Source organism: Bos mutus, chromosome 6 (assembly GCF_027580195.1).
Source record: "Bos mutus isolate GX-2022 chromosome 6, NWIPB_WYAK_1.1, whole genome shotgun sequence".
NCBI lineage: Eukaryota > Metazoa > Chordata > Mammalia > Artiodactyla > Bovidae > Bos > Bos mutus.
The window spans coordinates 31155423-31179083 of NC_091622.1; the positions used below are offsets into that span (position 1 = coordinate 31155423).

General features: G+C 35.2%; 1 protein-coding gene across 1 annotated transcript in view; it reads right to left on the reverse strand.

The window, feature by feature from the left end:
- Window positions 1-23661, reverse strand: part of LOC138988187 (glutamate receptor ionotropic, delta-2-like) — a 268819-nt gene that overhangs the window by 229761 nt on the left and 15397 nt on the right. Inside the window, exon 2 of the mRNA XM_070371885.1 lies at window positions 8861-9058. Within this exon, the coding sequence (XP_070227986.1) occupies window positions 8861-9058 (198 nt within the window). The remainder of the gene's footprint in view (window positions 1-8860; window positions 9059-23661) is intronic.

A 23661-nucleotide genomic window follows, 5' to 3' on the forward strand; every position in this document is an offset into this window, starting at 1 on the left:
AAGGAGTCAGTACTCATAAAGCTTTGGGATCATCTGGCTATTTTACAGTGTTAGTTACTATTACTCTTTCCAAAATGTTACTCTTGATCCCACACTCCCCACCCTCCGCCAAGTATTTCCTTCCTTAGTTTTCCCTATGCCAGTAAATGGTCCAGTCTCAATTCAATTGTACTGAGTGGTTGTGACCAAATATAACAAGCTGTATAGTCAATGGACAACAAGCTTAAAGTGATAGGAACAAAAGCCCAAAGTTTAACCTGGCAATAAAGATAGAAACTTCTTTTAAATAAGGCCAAACTTAGCAGGCTTTGGGAGGTTGGTTGACTTTATTAATGAACCATGAGATGTCATTGAACAATTTCACAGAAGTGTTATTATCTAATGTATGTCTTAAAATGTCCCTTGACTGCTATTCATTCTTTTTTGTCACATCTTTCTAGATACTAACTTTCAGCAGTAAAGCAAATGCACAAAACAGTTGCCCTGAATAAGGTTTTACATTTTAGTAGTGGAAGATAGATGAACAAGAAGATATAGTAAGATGGTGGTATGTGTTAGAACAAGAACACAAGACAAGGGAGTAGATGGTAGTTTACAGGGTGGCTACGGAAGGTCTCTCTAGTAACTTTTTAGCAGAGACTGGGAAAATGAGGTGGAGAGAAAGATACCCGGGGAAGAGTAATCTAGGAAGACAGGACAGAAGTACAAAAAGTCAAGTTCAGCAAGTGTGAGGAAGAGTGAGGAAGTCTGTGGGCCTGGAGTGTGGTGAGGGAGGAAGAGATGGGATTTCAAAGAAAGTTCGCTGGGCAGAGTATGCAGATAATTTTAAGGACAGTTTTTACTCTTGGGATTAAAAGGCTATCAAATGGCTTTCAGCAGAGGAGTGACTAGATCACTCTGGCTGCTGTGTTCAAAATATACTGAGGGCAGTTAAGAGTGGAAAGAGGTGGGAAAACGGGAAGAAATGAAGCCTTTTACTGCTGCTGTAGCTAAAAAGATAAGAAATAAAGCTTTTGAGTAAGAAGATATCATTGACTTTGCTCTTTCTCTTTGCTCTTTCCTATATAGTCTATCAGCAAATTCTACCAGTCCACATTCAAAACATATGTTGAACTTACAATATATATATATATATATATATATTTTTTTTTTTAACCATGAAACCTGATGAAGATTTTACCCATCTATCAGAGTCAGCAGATAAGATGAAACCTGTTTGTTTTCCCTGCAAAGAATTCCTGAATTCATTTGCTAATATTCACAATAGCTTTATCTTGCCGATGGGGAGACTGCAATTCAAAGAGGTTAAAAACTCTCTGAGGCTTACAAGGCTGGTAACTGTGTTCCCAGTGTTCACAACTAATGTCTGTTCCAATCCAATTCCAAAGTCTGTGTTGCCACTAAGGATTAGAGAAGAGGTAGAAGGATGTTGAGGTTAAAGAGCAAGAAAACAAGGACTCACACTAGGTTCACATAGTCTTTGAGTAAACCATGAGCTTTAACAACTAGAAATGAGAAGTGTCAATAATGAAAAGTAGGACTAGGAGGAGAGACTTGAAAAGTATGGAAAATGTTTGAAACAGCCACTGTGGAGACTGAAATAAAAAAAAAATCAATATGTAATAAATTAAAGGACAATGGAGAATCAGTGAAGGCTCTGTTGATGACATTAGCTAGTATGACACTGAAGTGAATTCAGTCCGCCAAGTTCATGGCCTTTGATAGCAGTAGCCACATGCAGGGTAGAGAGATTGGGATGAACACAGGAGGAGTACAGAAAAAGATGGAGAGCTGTGGATGACTTGAGCAGAAATATATGCTTATTTTGAGTTTCAACAGAGTGAGAATTCACTTCTATCACTTTCATGATATACTAGAGGCCAAGAAATTTTGCCCATTTTTTTAGACATGCGGGGACCTGATTTCTGTTCTTCATTAGTGAGATTAATGCTACTTTCCTTTTGTTTTGCCAGTTACATGTGTGCTTCTGAGGGGGACTTGTCTTATCATCTCTACCAGACAGACTTCACAATATTTTCTTCTCATGCAACTTTCTAACAAATTTCAGTATCAACATAGATGCCCCTTACAATAATCATTTTTTTAAAAATATTATTTTTGCAGAAAAATTGAGCATAAAATACAAAAAGTTCCTATATATCTTTCTCTGGTCTGCCACTCCTCCATTCCCCAATACAATTTTTCTTAACATCTTTCATCAGTATGGTACATTTGTAGCAATTGACGAACCTACTGATACATTATTATTAACTAAAATCTACAGTTTATATCAGGGTTTGCTCTTTTATGGGCTGTGATAAATGCATGGTGTCATGCACGCACCATTACAGTACCATATAGAATCGTTTCACGGCCTAAAGATACCCTGTGCTTCACCCATTTGTCTCTCCCTATCTTGCCCAGTTGGGGGCCATTTTAAACTCCAACTCCTTTTGTCTCCTATAATATTTCTACTGTGACCCACAAAGTCAGCTTCTGTTAATACATTCCATCCCTAGAACTTCTATATTTCAGTCTCTGGTAACCTCTTTCCATTCTACTACTTCTTTTAATGTCTTCACTTAGACTTTACGTGTTTTTCAACCTCATATTCATATTCTGATTCCTTTTCCCAAAATTTTATCCAGTTCCATCACCAAAGTCATGACCATACATCCTTGAAGATTTTAAATTTTCTTTTATCTCACTAAATTTCCTTGCCGAGTTCATCCAGTATATCTCAACCTTGATTATGCACGTTTTCATCTTTACTGCTTGGGCAGCATCGTTTTGGCAATTCCAGCCCTGGTTGAGGGGTACCTCTTTGGGAGACACATAATCGACTGGAGCATTACCAGCTCCTGATACTTGCATGTTACATCTTCCCTTTTGTGTTTTCATTCCTTCCCATGACTTTGTGATCAATCCCTGTGATTAAATCTCTCCTCTTTGAAATTCCAAGAGTGGTTTTTATTTTCCTGACTTATATGAGTTGTGTTGTAAATGCTGATAATGTAAAATAAAGTTGTCAAGATCATTCTTTAAAATGTACCCATTAGAATCTAAATATTATAGCGATTTGAACCCCACTTTTCTCAAACAGATGGGGATATTTATATCATGTCATCTTTGAGCTATGTTTATATTCCACATGACCTTCACAACATTTTTATCCAAATATAAAAAAAAGGCATGCTTGAAAGTCTTTTTTTGCTTACCAAATTATACCTTTGTACAAAAAGTATATATTCAAATTCAGTCTCTGTTGAACAACCTGTGACCATAATGTTTCAGGTGTAAAATATTTCTTCTGGATTGAGTCATCATTACCTTAGTACACAATATATTGATTCATTAGAGTTTAAAAATGCTACGAAAAAAAAAAAAAAAACTAAAAACTACAATACACAGCTGTCTAACTCATAGTCCTCCTTCATTGTTTTCTTAATTTTTTGTACTTCCATCCTAAACTTGATATACTTGCTATTTTCTATAGTATCAAGGTCTCTGTGTTCTTCTCATTTTTGTTCTTTTACATCAGAGAAAATAATTTATCAGCCACATTAACTCACTCATAACAATTTCTCCTATACTGAACAGAACATATCTCTAATTTATCTATTTCACATTGAAACATCTTTTGGCCAGATCTGTGTTCTCATAAATTTTAAGAGCGTATTAATTGCAGAAAGTTATAAAAGTAGTGACGCAGATAAGGAATGGAGGAGATTTTGCTACACTGTCAGTTTTTAAATCAATTCTATATGTTCAGTTCAGTTCAGTCGCTCAGTCGTGTCTGACTCTTTGTGACCCCATGAACCGCAGCATGCCAGGCCTCCCTGTTCGTCACCAACTCCCGGAGTTCACACAAACCCATGTCCATTGAGTCGGTGATGCCATTCAGCCATCTCATACTCTGTCGTCCCCTTCTCCTCCTGCCCTCAATCCCTCCCAGCATCAGGATCTTTTCCAATGAGTCAACTCTTTGTATGAGGTGGCCAAAGTATTGGAGTTTCAGCTTCAACATCAGTCCTTCCAATGAACACCCAGGACTGATCTCCTTTAGGATGGACTGGTTGGATCTCCTTGCAGTCCAAGGAACTTTCAAGAGTCTTCTCCAACATCACAATTCAAAAGCATCAATTCTTCGGCACTCAGCTTTCTTTATAGTTCAATCCCTTGGTCTCTCTGGTGGTATTTTCCAGTTTAAGAATTATGTACATACATGATTCTTGACATCCAGTTATAGTGGAAAATCCCTTTAATATGAGGTCATCCCAACCTGATGTCTCAGTGCCAGCCTTGGAAATCACTGTTGAACAATCATATGAACTCAGAAATTTCCCATGTTCCCTCTCTGGATCATTTTAAATGTATTTTTCCATAACTATCATGACAAAGACTCTAGAAAACATTCTTTTAATTGTGGTTTCCCCTTAGGAAGGCAGACAACCTTATTAATTTCATAAGTCTTATGTCATGTATAGAGGTATTCAATGGCAGTATTTACTGTTACTTAAAGCATACTTAGATCCATGAAAAATGTCTACACTAGTAAAAATATATATAGCAATAATAAGCTCATTTTTCTGGAGCTCGGTCATACATTACTATGCCAATTCAATAGTGATATTTTCCTCTACCGGGGTAAATAAACCTGATAAAATTTTAATATGATGTGTGTATAAGCCAGATAAAATTTTAATATGATGAGTCTTGAATAATCTAAATTACTTTATGATATTTTGACTGCATGACTATTTGTATATTTGAATTGACATTTTTGAGGTGCTTAAAATTAGAGCATACTTTTCTATTGGTAACAGAAGACAGTTAAAGAGAATGCTGTGAACCCTCAGTATAACATTACCACAGTCATCCTGTGATGCTGGCTGTCCTCTGCTCATGAAAATATTCTCTTCCTCTACCACCCTCTCGTAGTTTTCTTCCCATCTCGACACCTGTTTCAGCAAACTCTTACGTAGGCGTCTCCTCTTTCACTTGCTTGATAAGTACTTCTTAAAGCCTAGTCAGAATGGCTAAATATCTTTTTGAAGAAAGTAAAAATCTAATTGTAGTAAATAGTGTTCGTTGCTCAGCTGTGTCTGACTCTTTGCGACCCCATGGACTGTAGCCCACCAGGCTCCCCTGTCCATGGGATTCTCCAGGCAAGAATACTGGAGTGGGTTGCCATTTCCTCCTCCAGGGGATCTTCCTGACCCAGGGATTGAACCCAGGTCTCCGGCATTGCAGGCAGTTTCTTTACCCTCTGAGCCACCTGGGAGGCCCAAGCTTGGCGGGGGGAAGGGTCTAAGTAAAAGTACACAGTAACAGCATGGATCACAAGTCCCTTGAAAGTCTGTGATCTGATGGATTAGGTTAGTAGTTCTAATTGCAGTAAGTAAATACATTTATAGTTTTTCCAGCTAAAAAATCACACATTTGTCAGTCAGCTTTTTTAAACCTGAATTTTTGCTTTGTGAAAGGACCCTGCTGATCTCTACATTATCATATAATAATATGCTCTTACATGCAAATAAAAACAAATTATTATGAAGAACATCTGATGCGAAGAACTGACTCATTGGAAAAGACCCTGATGCTGGGAAAGATGGAAAGCAGGAGGAGAAGGGGACAACAGAGAATGAGATGGTTGGATGGCATCACTAACTCGATGGGCATGAGTTTGAGCAAACTCTGGGAGCTAGTGATGGACAGGGAAGCCTGGCATGCTGCAGTCCATGGGGTCGCAGAGAGTTGGACATGACTGAGCGACTGAATTGATGAAGAACATCATACTATTGCTGTGTGTGATTCTTATGTAATCAAGTCTTAAAATGATTTTAAAAGGTTATAGTTGGATGAGATATTCCCACTAAAATACTTGTACTCCTCACTTCATAGGTGAGGAGGTAAGTCTCAAAAATTTAACTAACTGGAGCAAGCACACAACAAAATTAAAAACAGCAGCAACATCAGACTAATTTTAATGCTTATTACTTTTAACTAGCATTTATTAATAGTAAGTGAAGTTTACTATTACTTGTCCACTAAGATAACTCTTACAGATTTTTATCTACTATATCTACAGAAAAAACTTGTATAATGTTTCTTCCTTTTCCTTATATTTATTTTAATATAATTGTTTATTTGGGTTCAGTTCAGGCAGGACTTCTCAGAAATACAAAGATAGGATGCTTGTTTTGTGTTTATAGTAAGGAACATAAGGTAAAGAGTCATAGATTTAATAAGAGGGTGAGGAGTGATGATTCCTGTTTTCCTATTAAAATACTTATATTAACCTTTTGCAAATAAAATTGCATATGTAAAGCATTTATTAAATAAACTGATACTATTTTTCAAGATTTAAAGAATATGAAAAACAGCTTTATTATTTTTCCTATCACTGTCTTCAACATCTCTTATTTTTTTCTCTTCTGCATCCCTTGGAAACAACTTAGATCCTTTCGTTTTCAGAATACTTTTTATAAATAACTCCAGTTCTGGCAATAAGGGAATATTTTTTAATTGGGTTAACCCAACAAAGAATAATGATACATTTTTAAAAACCCACAAATTGAATAGATTGTGTAACAGTCAAAAACAGGCATAAACTGTAGGCTCTTCAACCCTTTAAAGACAGTAACTGCTTTGGGTGAGTTCCTTTTTTCTATAGCTCATTCACTGAGAACACACCTCAGTTAGGCAATAGAATGTAGCTAGAGCTCAAGCAGAAAGTCAGAACCTTATTAGCTTGATGTGTTAGAGGGTGGTGTTTGAGGTATCCAGGCTGTCCAGAAATCAAAAGGGACTCACATAAAGGAGGGAGCCACAGAGAAAGAAGCCCCATAATCTATGTATAAGCTTCCCTCAAATCATTGGTTGACTCCTAACCAACACAAGCATAAGAATAATTCTAGCTATCTAGAATAAAAAAGTTACTGAATGAACTTAATGGAAATTGGAGATGGCAAAGAAAGAATCAATAACCTGAAAGTACATCAAGATATATTAACTCATCTAAAGTTCAGAGAGTAAAATATCATAATAAAATAAATAAGACCTCAGGGATGACCACCCCTACACTATAAAAAAGGAGCAAATTACAAATGATGGCTAACTTCTGATTAGAAACAACATTTGGCAAAAGACAATAGAATGAAATATTTAAAGTCATGAACATTTAAAAAAATATGTATGGTAATGAATGTTAACTAGACTTATTGTGGTAATCATTTTGCAATATATCCATATATCAAATTACTATGTCATAAACTTGGAAGTATTTATATTATGTTGTAAACATTGATACATAACTACATCATGTATGTATGTTAACCAGGTTATGTATCAATGTTATTGTGAAATAATAATGAAAACATTTATTATTGTATGAAATATTATTGAATGATAATTTTACTTATTGTTTTTGAAATAAAAAGTTACTCTTGCTTTAAAATCACCAGCCTTGATTTTAGGAATAATAATATTTTACCTACAATATTCTTCTCAGACAATAAAAAGTATAAAGAAAAAGATACTTTGATTATAAGTGACTGTGTTCTGAGACTCAGTGCTCTTGTCAAACGTAAATCAAAATTAGCAGTGCCACTATTTGAAATATTTGAAAACACTAAGACAAACAGTACCTACCAAAAATAACCCTATCAACTCAGAATTTGTTATATGCTAAAAATATTATTCAAAAATGAGGGTAAACAAAGAAATTTTAAGGTAAGCTAATGTAAAGAGTATATGCCAGGACTGGACTTTAAGACATTCTAAAGGGAATTTCTTCAGGTTGAAGTAAGTGATACCAGTTAGAAGCTCAGATGTATAGAAAGGAATAAAATGTCCCAGAAATAGTAGAAAAATAGTTAAAACATTAGACACTGTCTCCCTTCCCTTTATACCTTTGAAAGTCAATTGATTAAATAAAAAAGTATAAAGTTTTACTTTGGAGTTCATCAAATATAAATATATAACCACAATAACACAAAGGCTATGGTGAATATAAATGTAATTATATTGCTATACATTTATTACTTTTTAAATGAGAAATGATATGATTTTAATCTACATAAAGTGTGATAAGTTAAGAATGCACATTACTGTCCTAGACTAACCACAGGCAAACAAACAAACAAAAACCAAATAAATACAAATAAGAAGCTAACAGGGAAATAAAATCAAGCACACAAAAAATCAGCTAACCCAGAGGAAGGCCAGAAATGAAGGAACAGAGGGAAAAATGAGATACACAGAAATCAAATAGTAATTTATAGACCTAAATATGACTATTCAACTCATTAGGAAAGCATAATATTTACAAATGTGGTGCACTTAATAATAAAGCTTCCAAAAAGGAAGGAAAAACTGACAGGAACAGGGATATAGTAATGGGGAAATTTAAAACACTTCTCTGAGAATTGCAAGAACAAGGAGAAAAATATAAGTAACAGTAGCTTTACCTTATTTAGATCCAAAAATGAAATGATCAGTTCCTAAGTGGTCAGAATCTTATTTATTTCTTGAACTTGTGTTTTAAAAGAACACATTGACATAAATTGTGTTTGGAAAAGGCACTGTGACTTCATCATGTACCAAACAGTGATAATATGTTTGAAGTATAACTTTGGTAAAGGTAAATCCTTGCTCTAAATATTTTTTAGGACATATTTTGAAATTTAGGTTTGTATTGTCATCAATTTTTCTTTCCACAAAGTTCATGAAATAGTATAGGCTGAGACTTGCATTCACCACCACCACCCAAGGCCTTGCCTTACACTTATTTTAAATGAAATTAACTTCCAAGGGTTATAGTCAACTTTAGATGTGTGATAAACAAACAAACGCTTACCTTAAACACTAGTTCTCCTACCAAGCCATTCCATGTTCCATCTTCCTGTGGGCTTCCATACTTGTGATCCGGTGCAACATAAATTTCATAGTTAAAACCCAGGTAGTTGGATAAGGCATCCAGAACATCGATGGAGAAGCCTTGGTATTTTTTCGGCTTACCCAGGACATTTTCAGACACCATTACAAAAGGTTCTTCCTACATGAAATTAAAAGAAATCGTTGGTGTCAATCTATACTGCTCCTTTAAAGCAAAGATTAATTCTTCAAAGAATGCAGCTTACAGTTTAAAATTGATTTTGTACTGTGAAAGAATAACTTTGAAATAAAACTTATGTGTTATTAATGCATCATTTTACCAAACTGTTTAATCACCCAGTTTCTTGTCATCTCTCATTTAATTATTATCATATCAAAAAATTAGATGCAAGTGATTACAAAACTTCAGGAACCATAAATTCATTTCTCTTGCCACTTCAGGATAAACCTAAGATTCATCAAAAATATAATCATATTTAGGAAACCATGAATTTATTGTTTCTGTCCCTGGGTAGTTATTTTCTATTTGTCAAAATACATAAAAATATTTTAAGAGATATAAGAGACACAAATTGTTTTGAAAAGATACAAAAATTCTAAGAACTTACAATTTAGCTAAAATTTATAATATCACATTTACTGGGAGTTATTTGCTAAGTAATTTTGAAACTTGGATATAAACACACATTTCATTGCAAAAGTAGTTTCTCCACTACCGTTATGAGAAATTCACTTACCTTTTTGGTAATCTGTGTAATTTAGTAAATTTAGCAAATTGGTTTCCATTTCAACCTCTTTCATCTTTTTGCATTGTTGTGCTGTTACAGTTAACAAATGGTCCCCTTTCACTTTTTAGAGCACCTAGTGTTATAAGCACTAAATTGGTCTGACATGCTGACAGACTACAGAAAATTAGATAATGTATTTCTTAATTTCCTAAACTTGTTCAGAAAACTTTCAGCAACAGTAATATTTACAGATAACCATCCACAGTGTATATATCTACCTAGTCCTGTGGGCAGGTTATCATCTATCCTCCGTCTAAGCCAGAATACCTAAGGATTGTAATATTAAGGACTTACAAAATAGCCTTTATTGAGTTATAAAATAATATTTGGCTTTTGGCTCTTACTCAAAGACACTAAGTCAGTGCCTTATAAAATCAGCTGCATCTATGATAGGAATATTGTTCACCATAACATTCTGCTGCTGCTGCTGCTAAGTCGCTTCAGTCATATCTGACTCTGTGCAACCCCATAGATGGCAGTCCACCAGGCTCCCCATTCCCTGGGATTCTCCAGGCAAGAACACTGGAGTGGGTTGCCATTTCCTTCTCCAGTGCATGAAAGTGAAAAGTGAAAGTGAAGTCACTCAGTCATGTCTGACTCTTAGCGACCCCATGGACTGCAGCCTACCAGGCTCCTCCGTCCATGGGATTTTCCAGGCAAGAGTGCTGGAGTGGGGTGACATTGCCTTCTCCGACCATAACATTCAGTTCTCCATAAACATTACCATGAGATAAGTTTTTATATTGTCCAGAGACAATAGAGCTTAATTTTGCTTCAGTAATGCCTTTTTTAAAATAATGAAAATAAAGTAAATAATTATTTAGATATCCTATTTCACTTTAGATACCCAGGAGACCATGATGCTCATCTATAACTATGTTGACATTGTGGTATTTGTAATTTTCAAAAAATCTTGATTTTCCAAATTGCTGATACTTTTTTATTTAAAAAATGGTCTTGTTTAACTGTTTATAACTTATCTTAGCACAAAATAAATCAGTAAATGAACAGTTAGATGAAGGAGATGACTGCTATTTGTTCCCCAGTAGTGGGAACAATTAATTGCTCTTCATTAATTATACATATCTATTTTCAAATCAGCAGTTGAGAATATAGACAATCCACAATCTCCCTTTAGGCAAAGTGAGACCATGTGACCAGTTCTAAGAAGTGTGATGTAACCAGGGTGCTTTGTGCAACTGTTTTTGTGTCCTTTCTACTTCTTCTAGCTGGCATGAACACATAATAGCTGGAAGTTCTGGTAACTATCTTAGCTCACACATAATAGAGAAATAATACAGAAGTGTATGTCCTTGACATTTGAAACGCTATAGAAGGCTCACACTAACTCTCTACTGTTCTAAAACGTAAAAAAAAAAAAAAAAAAAGGAAAGAAAACCTCAATTTCTTATTGTTGTTAAGCTCAAGATATTTTTTTCGGTTTTTACCAGTATTTGATCCTAATGAACAAAGACAGACTGATATATATCAATAGGTTGGAAACTTTGAGAATGAACGAAAATTTTTAACAATTCTGACTTGTTTAATCTAAATGATATCAACTAAATAAAAAGTAAAAATTCAACACATCCTTTAATACTATGCATAAAATACAGAACATTTTCTTGATTCCAAATTAAAACTTCCATCTAATATAGCAGAGTTTATCACTGTTAATTATATAACCTAGTTAATGATGATACATGGCACAATGCATCTGTGACCTGAAGTCACAAAGTTGTTTAGAATAGGTCAAAGAAATTCCAAAATAAAGATCATATTCAGAGAGCATGAAAATAAGATCAGGAAATTCCAGAATTAATTGGGCATTGATTATTTATATTATGCTGTGCATGCTGGCAACAGAGAGCATGTACTTATTTCCTTATACACATCTCATTCATTGCTATATTTTGAACATCTATCCATCGACAAACTAATGGAAAGGTGCTTCATAAAAGATCTTATTGGTCCTCTACTAATAATTTTGACCATATACATTCTTTATTTATTCATGGACTTAAAATCTAACAAATCTCTTAGGTTCAGCAGCAATTTAATCACCGGGAAATGGAAAACCAGTCTTTAGGGTGACATTTGGAAAATTAAGAGGACTAATAATAACGCAAAGCTAACTGCTCTATGTGGCAAAAATAATACCCCAATGTATGCTTTCGTATGAAATAGTGATTCTTTTCAATTCTATTAACATATCTTTAGAACAACTGTTTAATTGCTAAGTTGTGTCATATTTGCTTAGTATGCTGAATTTACCCCTAGAAAATATTTTAATTGCAACATTATAAGTAAATCCCTAGGCAAATGGATCCCTTTCAGAAGTTTGTCGTCAAAGTCTGTTCCTAGCAACATCAGCTACAAATGATTAAAGATACAGAATAAAAATGATTATACTAAGGGTTTTTTAAAGAGAGCTGATGAATTATTGATGAACACGCTTTTTAATTTTACATCCTAAATAAACTTTATTACATTTTATCACTGTCCTCTAGATCAGTGTTCTTAAGCTTTGTTTTTAAGCTCTGTTACACATTTGGATTGTTATGCATAAATCCTACCTCAGACCAGTTGTGTTTTATGAGGACAATCAGCCAATATAGTGGACAAGTAAACATAGCAACAGAAATTCGACTGAAACTCTGGGACTGATAATAGAAAAGATACTTACTCCTTCTCTATGGCAATACTGAGCTTGGTTTAATCACTTTTATCTATGTGCCTGTTTCCAAAATTTATTCACTCATTGACTCATCCATTTAACATGCATTAAGCAGTTATTGCATCAAATTACTACACTCAATATAGTGAGAGATATTGGTAAAAAGTCATGGACACCATCTTCAAAACAATTGTAACCTAGTATTGGAAAAGCTATGTCCTCAAAAAACATAAAGTAAAACTTGAGTATCACATACCATGACTGGCATGAACAGAAGACCAGAGAAATACAAAGGAAATTGTAAAAATAATGGAAATAGGGAGTTCTATAGTGGTCTATGCAGGGGCTAAGGCTGGATCCCTGGTGAGGGAACTAGATTCTGCATGCCACAACTAAAGGTTTAAGATTCTACTTGACCCAACCAAGACTTGGCCTTGCCAAATAGATATTAACAAAAAAGCAAAATCACTATGCTGGGGGTTGTAGGCATGCACTATTTTTAACAGATAAGAAAAATTAGAAACAAAAGTTTCAACTCAAAAGCACACAATAAATTACAGAAGACAAAGGCATTGTCATAGCTCATCTTACTTCAACTTTATCTCTTTGGACCTCAAAATTTTAAATGAGTAGATTAAAATATAAGATACCATAATTTGTTTCATATTTTAAAGCAAGTTAAGTTGGTGTGAGACTGATAGACTCCAGATTCCTGACAGAAAAAAAAAAAAATCTTCTGGGAAGAAAGTATTTTCATTTTAGGTCTTACATTGTCCCTTCAAACAGTTGGTTGAATATTCTGTTCAAAGCAAAAGTTAAAGATACTATGTAAAGTGTTAGTCACTCAGTCATTTCTGACTTCTGTGAGCCCATGGACTGAGGCCTGTCAGGCTCCTCTGTCCATGGAATTCTCCAGGCAAGAATACTGGGGTGGGTTGGCCATTCCCTTCTCCAATTATGTAAAAGGAAATTATATCCCATATATAGAAGCAGCAGAAATAATATATAACAGAAATGGATCTTTTCAAGAAGGTAAATGCTGAAATTTTCAAATGCATATTATAAAAATGTGTTTACTATTTTGAAAGAAATAGGAGAAAACTCTTTTGGCAGGAAATATAAAACTAAAGAAAGTGTCATCGTTAAAATTAAAAAGAACTAAAGAGAAATTTAAGAGTTAGAAAAGACAATGACCAAAAGTAGTAACTAAATGACTGAGTTTATCAGCATAATTGGAAACAGATAAATAGAGACTTAGTGACCTATTACATATTAGAATTAATATCCAGGGTACAAAGGGATAAACAAACAGAAAAACAAAAAAGAAGGGAGGGGTAAGAGATGAGAAGCAGAAAGAAATATGATGATATTAGTATGATAATCCCAAACGATGTTAAGGATATGAAGAAATAGGAGTTATCATGACTTTTGATGATGTTTAAATTGGTGCAACCACTTTGAAAAACATTTTGACATGCGTAGTAGAGACTGAAAATACTTAAATTCAAGTTAATTTTGCCTGATTTTGAGTGCTACATAAAAAATTGCCTAGTATGAAGATATGGACAGCTATGTCTTTTCAATTTCACTCTGAATATGAACACTATGAATGTTGGGCACCAGAATATATCCCCAAGAATGTTTATAGCAGTACTGTCTACAGTAGCCCAAATCTAGAAATAATCTCAGACCATGAACTCCTTAATGCCAAATTCAGGCTTAATATGAAAGTGTAGGGAAAACCACTAGACCATTCAGGTACGACCTAAATCAAACCCCTTACATTTATACAGTGAGGTTACAAATAGATTCAAGGGACTAGATCGGATAGAATACCTGAGGAACAACGGACGGAGGTTTGTGACATAGTACAGAAAGTAGGGATCAAGACCATTCCCAAGAAAAAGAAATGAAAAAAGGCAAAATGGTTGTCTGAGGAGGCCTTACAAATAGTTGTGAAAAGCAGAGAAGTGAAAGGCAAAGGCGAAAAGGAAAGATATACCCATTTGAATGCAGAGTTCCAAGAATAGCAAGGCGAGATAAGAAAGCTTTCCTCAGTGATCAATGCAAAGAAATAGAGGAAAACAATAGAATGGGAAAGACTAGAGATCCCTTCAAGAAAATTGGAGATACCAAGGGAACATTTCATGCAAAGATGGACACCATAAAGGACAGAAATGGTACGGGCCTAACAGAAACAGCAGATATTAAAAACAGGTGGCAAGAATACACAGAAGAACTGTACAAAAAAAGATCTTCACAACCCAGATAATTACAATAATGTGATCACTCACCTAGAGCCAGACATCCTGGAATGCAAAGTCAAGTGGGCCTTAGGAAGCATTACTACAAAAAAAGCTAGTGGAGGTGATGGAATTCCAGTTGACCTATTGCAAATCCTAAAAGATGATGCTGTGAAAGAAAATGTTGCACTCAATATGCCAGCAAATTTGGAAAACTCAGCAGTGGCCACAAGACTGGAAAAGATCAGTTTTCATTCCAATCCCAAAGAAAAGTAATGCCAAAGAATGCTCAAACTACCACACAATTGCACTCATATCATGCGCTAGAAAAGTAATGTTCAAAATTCTCCAAGCCAGGCTTCAACAGTATGTGAACCATGAACTTCCAGATGTTCAAGCTGGATTTAGAAGAGGCAGAGGAACCAGAGAACAAATTGCCAACATCTGATGAATTATCGAAAAAGCAAGAAAATTCCAGAAAACATCTACTTCTGCTTTATTGACTGTGCCGAAGTCTTTGACTGCGTGGATCACAAAATGTGTTGAAAATTCTTCAAGAGATGGAAATACCAGACTACCTGACCTGCCTCTTGAGAAACCTGTATGCAGGTCAGGAAGCAACAGTTAGAACCGCACCTGGAACAACAGACTGGTTCCAAATAGGAAAAGGAGTATGTCAAGGCTGTATATTGTCACCCTGCTTATTTAACTTATACGCAGAGTACATCATGACAAATGCTGGACTGGATGAAGCTCAAGCTGGAATCAAGATTGCTGGGAGAAATATCAGTAATCTCAGATATGCAGATGGCACCACCCTTATGACAGAAAGCGAAGAACTAAAGAGCCTCTTGATGAAAGTGAAAGAGGAGAGTGAAAAAGTTGGCTTAAAGCTCAACATTCAGAAAACTAAGATCATGGCATCTGTCCCATCACTTAATGGCAAAGAGATGGAGAAGCAATGGAAACAGTGACAAAGTTTATTTTTTGGGGCTCCAAAATCACTGCGGATGGTGTCTGCAGCCTTGAAATTAAAAGACGCTTGCTCCTTGGAAGAAAAGTTATGACCAACCTAGACAGCATATTAAAAAGCAAAGACATTACTTTGCTGACAAAGTTCCGTCAGGTCAAAGCTATTGTTTCTCCAGTAGTCATGTATGGATGTGAGAGTTGGACTATTAAGAAAGCTGAGCACTGAAGAATTGACGCTTTTGAACTGTGGTGTTGGAGAAGACTCGAGAGTCCTTTGGACTGCAAGGAGTTCCAACCAGTCCATCCTAAAGAAAATCAGTCCTAAATTTTCATTGGAAGGGCTGATGCTGAAGCTGAAACTCCAATATTTTGGCCACGTGTTGTGAAGAACTGATTCATTGGAAAAGACCCTGATACTGGGAAAGATTGAAGGTGGGAGGAGAAGGGGACAGCAGAGGATGAGATGATTGGGTGGTATCACCAACTCAATGGACATGAGTTTGAGTAAACTCCAGGAGTTGGTGATGGACAGGGAGGCCTGGTGTGCTGCATTCCATGGGGTTGCTAAGAGTCTGACATGACTGAGTGACTGAATTGAGAAATAATCTAAAAATCCAAATGTACTTCCACATGGAAAAGTGAATACATTGTGGTATATTAATACAATGTAGTATTAAACAGCTTCAAACTGAAGACATTAGAGTGATATCCAATAACATGAATGGACCTTTACAAGAATCATGATGAATGAAAAAAAGCAATATTCCAAGGAATAGCTTGGTTCCATTTTTGTAACATTTAAAAATCTGGTGAAATAGCTATGTGTTTAAGGAGTCACACCTTAAATAGGTGGAGACACTATAAAAAAAATCAAGGAAGGAATCAGCTTTGGCTGCTAGAGAGGGTGTGATAAAAAAGATGCACAAGGATAGCTGCCTCTTGTAGGTAATGACAGTATTCTAACTTTTGTTCTGAGCAGTGGTTATCTAGATATTACTCTACTATGCATTAATTAATGGTTTAAACTTTTTTTGTGTATGGGTGTTATAATTGTAATATAAATAAAAATAAAGTACATTAAGTGGGAGAAGATAATGGAGGATGTTGAAGTCAGATTAAGGTTACTGTCTTTTATCTGTCAGGGAACCAGAACTTTGTGGAAGGGAAACAGCATAATTAGAAAGTAACTTTGAGAGAAGAGTGTAGAGTGGATTGTGACAGAGTGGGGAATAAGGGTCCTTTGTAACCATACAGATGACAGGGGATTATAGCCCACGCCTGTTAAACATAGATTTGAAAGTTGTATACAGGTGGGTTGGAATCTTCTATTACAGGGACAGAAAAAGGAAAAAAGAAATTATAAAACCCTGACTTTAAAATTCATTTCCCAGCAATTAGTTTCAAAGAGTATTAATACGACTGAGTCTAAATTGGTAAAAATGTGTCTGCCTATTAAATGAAAACAAATTGCAGACTTCGATTTGCTGATCATTTGGATGAAAGAATCTCTAAACACAATTCTCAGCAACTGGAACAAATGACGTTTTCACTGAATGCCTGTAGTTTATCAATCTTAGTGTTAGCATGAGGATCCATACAGTTGCTTATAGAAAAATGGGTTTCTGTCATTGGTAATTTTCATATTAGCAAGGATTTATTCACATCACTTGTTAGGTTATTAGATAATAACTTCATAATTCTGAGCTTGTATCCAATCACTTAAAAAATCTCATGTTAATTGCTTAGTTGATTTACAACAATGTTTGCAACTTGCAGACTTTGTTGTTAAATCCCCATATTTTAATAGCTATGCAATACTGTTTGCTAGTGATAGAGTTTGGAAAAAGCATCTGACATTTTTGATAGGTGTAAGTGACAAGCTCTACTGTGAAGTCTTTATTGAGGGCTTTATAGAAGTTAAAATATGCATTACTTCACAGAATGCCGGGCTGGTCAAAACTTGGAATCAGTCACTGGAAATTCCTTACCATTCTGCTCACATGTGCAGCTCAAAGACATTAACTAGAGAATAAGAATATTTCTTAATGACCTGTTTAAAAACTTCTCCCCATAAACAATGCTCCTGGCTGAAGCAAACAAGAACTGTCTTCACGCACAGTGTGAGCTTATATTTTGCTTAGGGATGACACATTCCACTGTGATATATGCAGAATTAATGACTATCATTCTTCTTGGAAAAATCTCATTATTTTTATAGACCATATACAAAATATTAGAAACTACTATACGTTTAAAAAGGTAAAAGGTATGGAGTTGGTTATTAAAAAGATATTGAAACACCAGGACAGGAAAACAAAAATAAAAAACATCAGAAGAGGAATAAACAATCTAGGTGTTGTAAAAACAAAAACATCTGAGTTGCATGGAGAGAAGAAAACCGGCTCATAGGGATATGCAATGAAAACATTTTTCAAAGGGCTTCCGCAGAAGGATTTTATGCAGGAACAAAGATTTAGAAAATATTGCACTAATCGAATTTTTGCTTAAATATATTTATCAGACAATATATTACCTTTGCTCAAACATATTTATCAGACAAGATTCAAATTATAAATAATATCAGTAAATAAAAATATTTACTCACTCTAACTTCCTAAAACCATACCTTACATATTATTTCTGACTCCTATTTTGTAAGCAATTATAAAAGTCAAAAAGATATTTTAAATTGAACACAAAGCTATTGGTATGCAAGGTAATTCATTTTCACAATAACATGTTTGATTTTATACATTCCTTTCAAAACATGAAATGGCTATATTTTAGTGACTTAATGGAGGGTGGCAAAACCAAAAAATATGTTTCTTTTGTTTCTATGAGGATCTGAAAGAAACATAAGATGCTGTAACTGGAAATACAAGGTCATCAAGGACAATGGGTGATCACAACAATCCTGAGTACATTAGTTTTCATTTATTGGTTTTCCCTCACAGGCATTTGAAAATACATTTTAGGAGGCTTAGATTTTATAGGCCACAAGATTACCATATATAAACTTAGAAATATTAGACCTTTGGTTTGCTTTCTGAATATAAGTGCTGGGTAATACTTACTGTTTGTTGGGCCCTGTCTTCATTATTTTGCTAAAATTCAACACTCACATGAACCTTACAAGGCCACAGCCACATACAAGAGTCAATTCTAGTCCATAAATACTGTCAAAAGTTCACTAGTGCAGAAGACTTTGTAAGTGCAGTCATGTCAAATAAAACTATCAAAAGTATGTTTTGAGATATAGAATATTGCAGCTGCAAAAAGTGATTGGCTTCACCAAATGTCAGAATTCTACCACATATTTAACTCAAGAACCTGGTAACATCTGACTTCCAAATGATGATAACGTTTACAAACACTCTTGTTGATACAGTCATAGTCCTATAAAAATATTGTCAATAACAGTCCTGTTAGCACTGTCAGCAGAGCTTTATGTCCAGACAGTCCATGTCCAGGACATAAGCTTTATGTCCAGACAGTCTATGTCAGGACATAAGGATGTTTAATAAATATCAAATGAAGCTAATTAAATATGAGAATACAATAAAAAGTTAAACTTGAAATGCTTAAAGTTAGTGGTATATCTATCCAAAATAATATTATTACAGAAAAACAGCAGAAATTCATGTATCTATTGTCATTCAAGAGTGTTAATGCTAGGCAATGCTATGCTAAGAACACAGCAATGAACAAAGCCAACAATGAACAGACCTCTCTATCCTTGTAGACCTACATGCTAATGGGAGTGGTGGACAATACACAAAATAAGCACTGTTTATGTTATGTCAGGTGATGATAAGAACGTGGGGAGAAAATTAAATAAATATTGAGGACAAAGAGCATGTGAGAAAGTGTTGTACCTTCAAGGAAGATCCTCTTTAGAAAAACCTTTCGGACTGAAAAGAGAGTAAGTGTAAATGTGTCAGCAGGAATCTCTCTGACATGACTGAGAGATAGAAGGGACGCTGGTGTGGTAGGAACCGAGGAAGTTAGGGTCAGATAGGAAATATCTGAGAGATAACAGGTGTGTGTCCAGTGGAGCTTCAATGGTACTTTTAAGCCCCGTGACAACTTTAGCTCTTATTTTGACTGAGATGGGCAGCCTGATGGGCTCTGGGCAGAGGGGGTGTGTAATCTGCTATGTTTTAACGGTTTTCAAGACAGTTGATGGTATTGAAAGAAAGCTAGAAGGGCCAAGGACAGAATCTAGGAGAGTAGTTAGGAATCCTTTGCAATAAGCCAGTGAGTTAGGCAGTAAGCTGAATTTGATGTGAAGTAGTTGGATTCTGGGTAATCTTTGAAATCCCAAAGCTGATGGGATTCACTGATACATCAGATGTGCAGTTATTAGTACTTAGTGAGAATTGATAGGATGCTATGCCATACTTCTGGAAATTCTAAGTGGAGACCTCAGCCTTTAGAAGTATATGGACTCCTGAGATTCTCCCTGAATGTTTTTCATTTGGCATATGCAACATAATTTTATTAGAGGGATTAAAACTTTCAATCAATAGACCAAAGTCCTTAGGGCGAATGTTCAATACAGAATCAAAGGTAATATTTTGAACAAACCTACTGCATTGAGTGCAAAATTAATACACATTCAAATTTAATAGAAGGAAAATGTGCACTTTCTTTTTATCCTGCATATTTGTGATTCACATAATCAGTTAAAAGAGAAATAATATTTAGCAGAAGAAATAAAAATCATTAAAATCATCATAATCTTTAAAGCTTGAATTTTAAAAGGAGAAAGTTCAATACCAAACATTAAGGGTGAATTATTTATTTTTGTTCTCTTAATACACCTTTGAGAAATAGAAATTTCAAAAAAAGATGAGTTATTTATAGCTCGTTGGATTGGCAAAGAATGTTAATTTTTAATCATATAAGGAAGCAGACTTTCTTATACACTACTTATGTGAGTTAAAACTGGTACAACCTTTAAGCAAACAAATTCATGAAGTGAAGAAGTGAAGTGAAGTCGCTCAGTCGTGTCTGGCTCTTTGCGACCCCATGGGCAGTAGCCTGCACCAGGCTCCTCTGTCCATGGGATTTTCTAGGCAAGAGTACTGGAGTGGGTTGTCATTTCCTTCTCCAGGGAATCTTCCCGACCCAGGGATAGAACCCAGGTCTCCTGGATTGTAAACAGACGCTTTACCATCTGAGCCACCAGGGAAGTTTAAACAAACAAATTCATGGTAGGAAAGCAAACGTTTGGAAATTTTTGTGTTATTTCTTTTGGTAGCTGTCCAACTAAGAAGGTAATAATAAATGAACATAGTTATGTAGCTAAAAGAATGTTAATTGCAACTTCTCTAGTGAGAACTTGAAAACAAACTAAATGTCCAACAATTAGGGATTGCTTTTTTAAAACTCTGTATCATGGACTGAGACACAGCACATTCAGCTGTCATCTCCAGTGTCTCAGTGCCCTGTTACATAGTTATTTGCCCAGAATCAGACCACAGGAGGGTTTATTTAAGAACATTTTAAAGGCTGGAGTTAGTTTGTTTTTGTTTGTCTTAAAGATTCAAAATATTACGGTAAAAACATTACTTTCACTTGCATTCCAACATATTTCAGTAAATGGGACATGAAAATGTTGAATTTCAGTTGGCATTCTGGGAATTATGTAAAACCCTGAACAAATTAACGGAAATTTGAGACAACTGTAAAGATCATTCATCAAGCAGATGAAAAAAAAATATTGATTTACATCTGTTGTGTAAAGGATACTTGTTTACATTAAAGATAGTCATATATATTTTGCTTAATGGGAAGAAAATGTACAAAACTATTCATGAGTATGTGTGTGGGTGTCTTAGTCAATTCAGACTGCTATAACAAATTACTAGAGACTGAGTGGCTTAAATAGCAAACACTTATTTCTCACAGTTGTAAAGCCTGGAAAGTCCAAGATAAATGTGCCAGTAGATCCAGGGTTTGAGGAGAGCTTGCTTCCTCTGCTTCACAGGGCAGAGAGCAGAGAGATCATTTTTCTCATGTCTCATCTTGTGAGGGCACTAATCTGATTCATGAAGGCTCCACTCTCATGAGACGCATGTGCACATGTAAATAAACCTTGACTTTCTCCTGTTGTCATTTAATTCACAGGCCCCCAAACATATGAACCTAAGAAGGTAGAAGAAAAGTTTTCCTCCCAACAGTACCAAGCCTTTTTCATGCAAGAAGATAGTCTTTCCCTTAAAATCCATCTGGAGATAACAAGGTACATAATAATTTTGGTAATCCCACTTTATACCCTTTGCTGAAACTGCACTCACTATTTCTGCCATTGACCTGCCTGATCTAAGGTTTTAAGAATAAGGTGACAGGTTTTCTATTTCCAGTAAGCTGAATGCTTTCTGAAGGACATGCTTTTTTATTTTGATTTTATTATGAACCACAGAGGGATACTTAAAGAAAAGATTTCTTGCATAGAGGGCAGAAACAGAAGAATAGAAAACAGAAATGTGCTGATATTTAAAAGCAAGAAACAAATCTGTGGGGATGTACAGAATGTAGAGAAGTCTCAGCTTAAAGTGGTAAAGACCATATTCTATGTTTCAAAAATTAGTAAGGGTATAAAAGATTACTGAAGTATTATTTAAATTAATAAAAAGCATATAAAATAGATTCTGTGCTAGTTTATCAGGTCTGTAGATATGGACTACAGTACTGAATTAATTATGGGGCCATATTAAGGAATTAGAGGAATATACCCGTAATTTGGGCTTTCCTGATAGCTCAGTTAGTAAAGAATCTGCCTGCAATGCAGGAGACCCTGGTTCGATTCCTGGGTCAGGAAGATCCACTAGAGAAGGGACAGGCTACCCACTCCAGTATTCTTGGTCTTCCCTGGTGGCTCAACTGGTAAAGAATTTGCCTGCAATGTGGGAGACCTGGGTTCAACCTCTGGTTTGGGAAGATCCCCTGGAGAAGAGAAAGGCTACCCACTCCAGTATTCTGGCCTGGAGAATTCCATGGACTATATAGTCCTTGGGGTTGCAAAGAGCTGGACACAACTGAGCAACTTTCACTTCACCCATAATTTATGGAAAAATGTAAAGATGTATGCAACTTTTTCCCATGATTTTTTTTTTATTGCATAATAGAATGGAATGTTTAGTGTAAAACTAGTCACAATACTTAACCCTATGACATACTTCATTGGATGGAGCTAATGTCACTTAGAGTGATAAAACATTGAACACTGATCCTTCTATTTTTACATTCCTCAGCAGATACTCCAGGAGTAATCCCAAATGTAACATTGCATGTACAGAAAATCATTTTAGTTTTGGGGCTGAAGACCAAAGGTCATTCTTAAATTTTGAAAGGACTCATTAAACAAAGGTGAGAGATATTTTTCAAAGTCTTTGTTCTTGATGAGTGATCACTTTTTTATTCTCCTTGACTTCTAAAAAATTAAAAGAGTTTGCTTTTTAATGCTAATCAGTTTCTTCTTTATTCCCCAGTAGACTTCAGACCATTCAGCCTCCATACTGTATTTTCTTGAGCTCTTTATTGACCATGGTCTTAGAGATTTTATTTGGCTCAGAACAACACAACAGCTTGTTATTTTTAATTGAACTGCAGAGTACATTAGTCTACATAAGAATCAATGGGAAAAATTAATTTGAACATTTCATTTTCCCATTTAATGCCACTGGCGATGGTTAAAAATAAAAAAGAGAAAAGGAAAAAAGAAACACCTTCAAACCTACCCCCAAAAATCTAAAATATGTAAAGTGCATATCCTTGTGCTAACTCCCATCACATAGAGAACCTGAAATTCTTTGCTCAAAATTTTAAAACATCCAAGAACCACAAATTCGCTTTTCAGCATAATGGCTTTTTTGTTTCCAGGTTAAAATAATTGATACACAGTTTACATGGAGATGCTGTGAAGAGATACCTTAAAATCCAAACCTCTTTGTATTTTGTCTGATCATTGAAAAACCCAAGGGGTGTATTTTGGAAGAGTATGCATTTGCCTTCCTTTCCTTGACCAGCTTTTCCATTTCTGGGGCCTCCATACAATATGGTGGTTCTCTCCTTGACT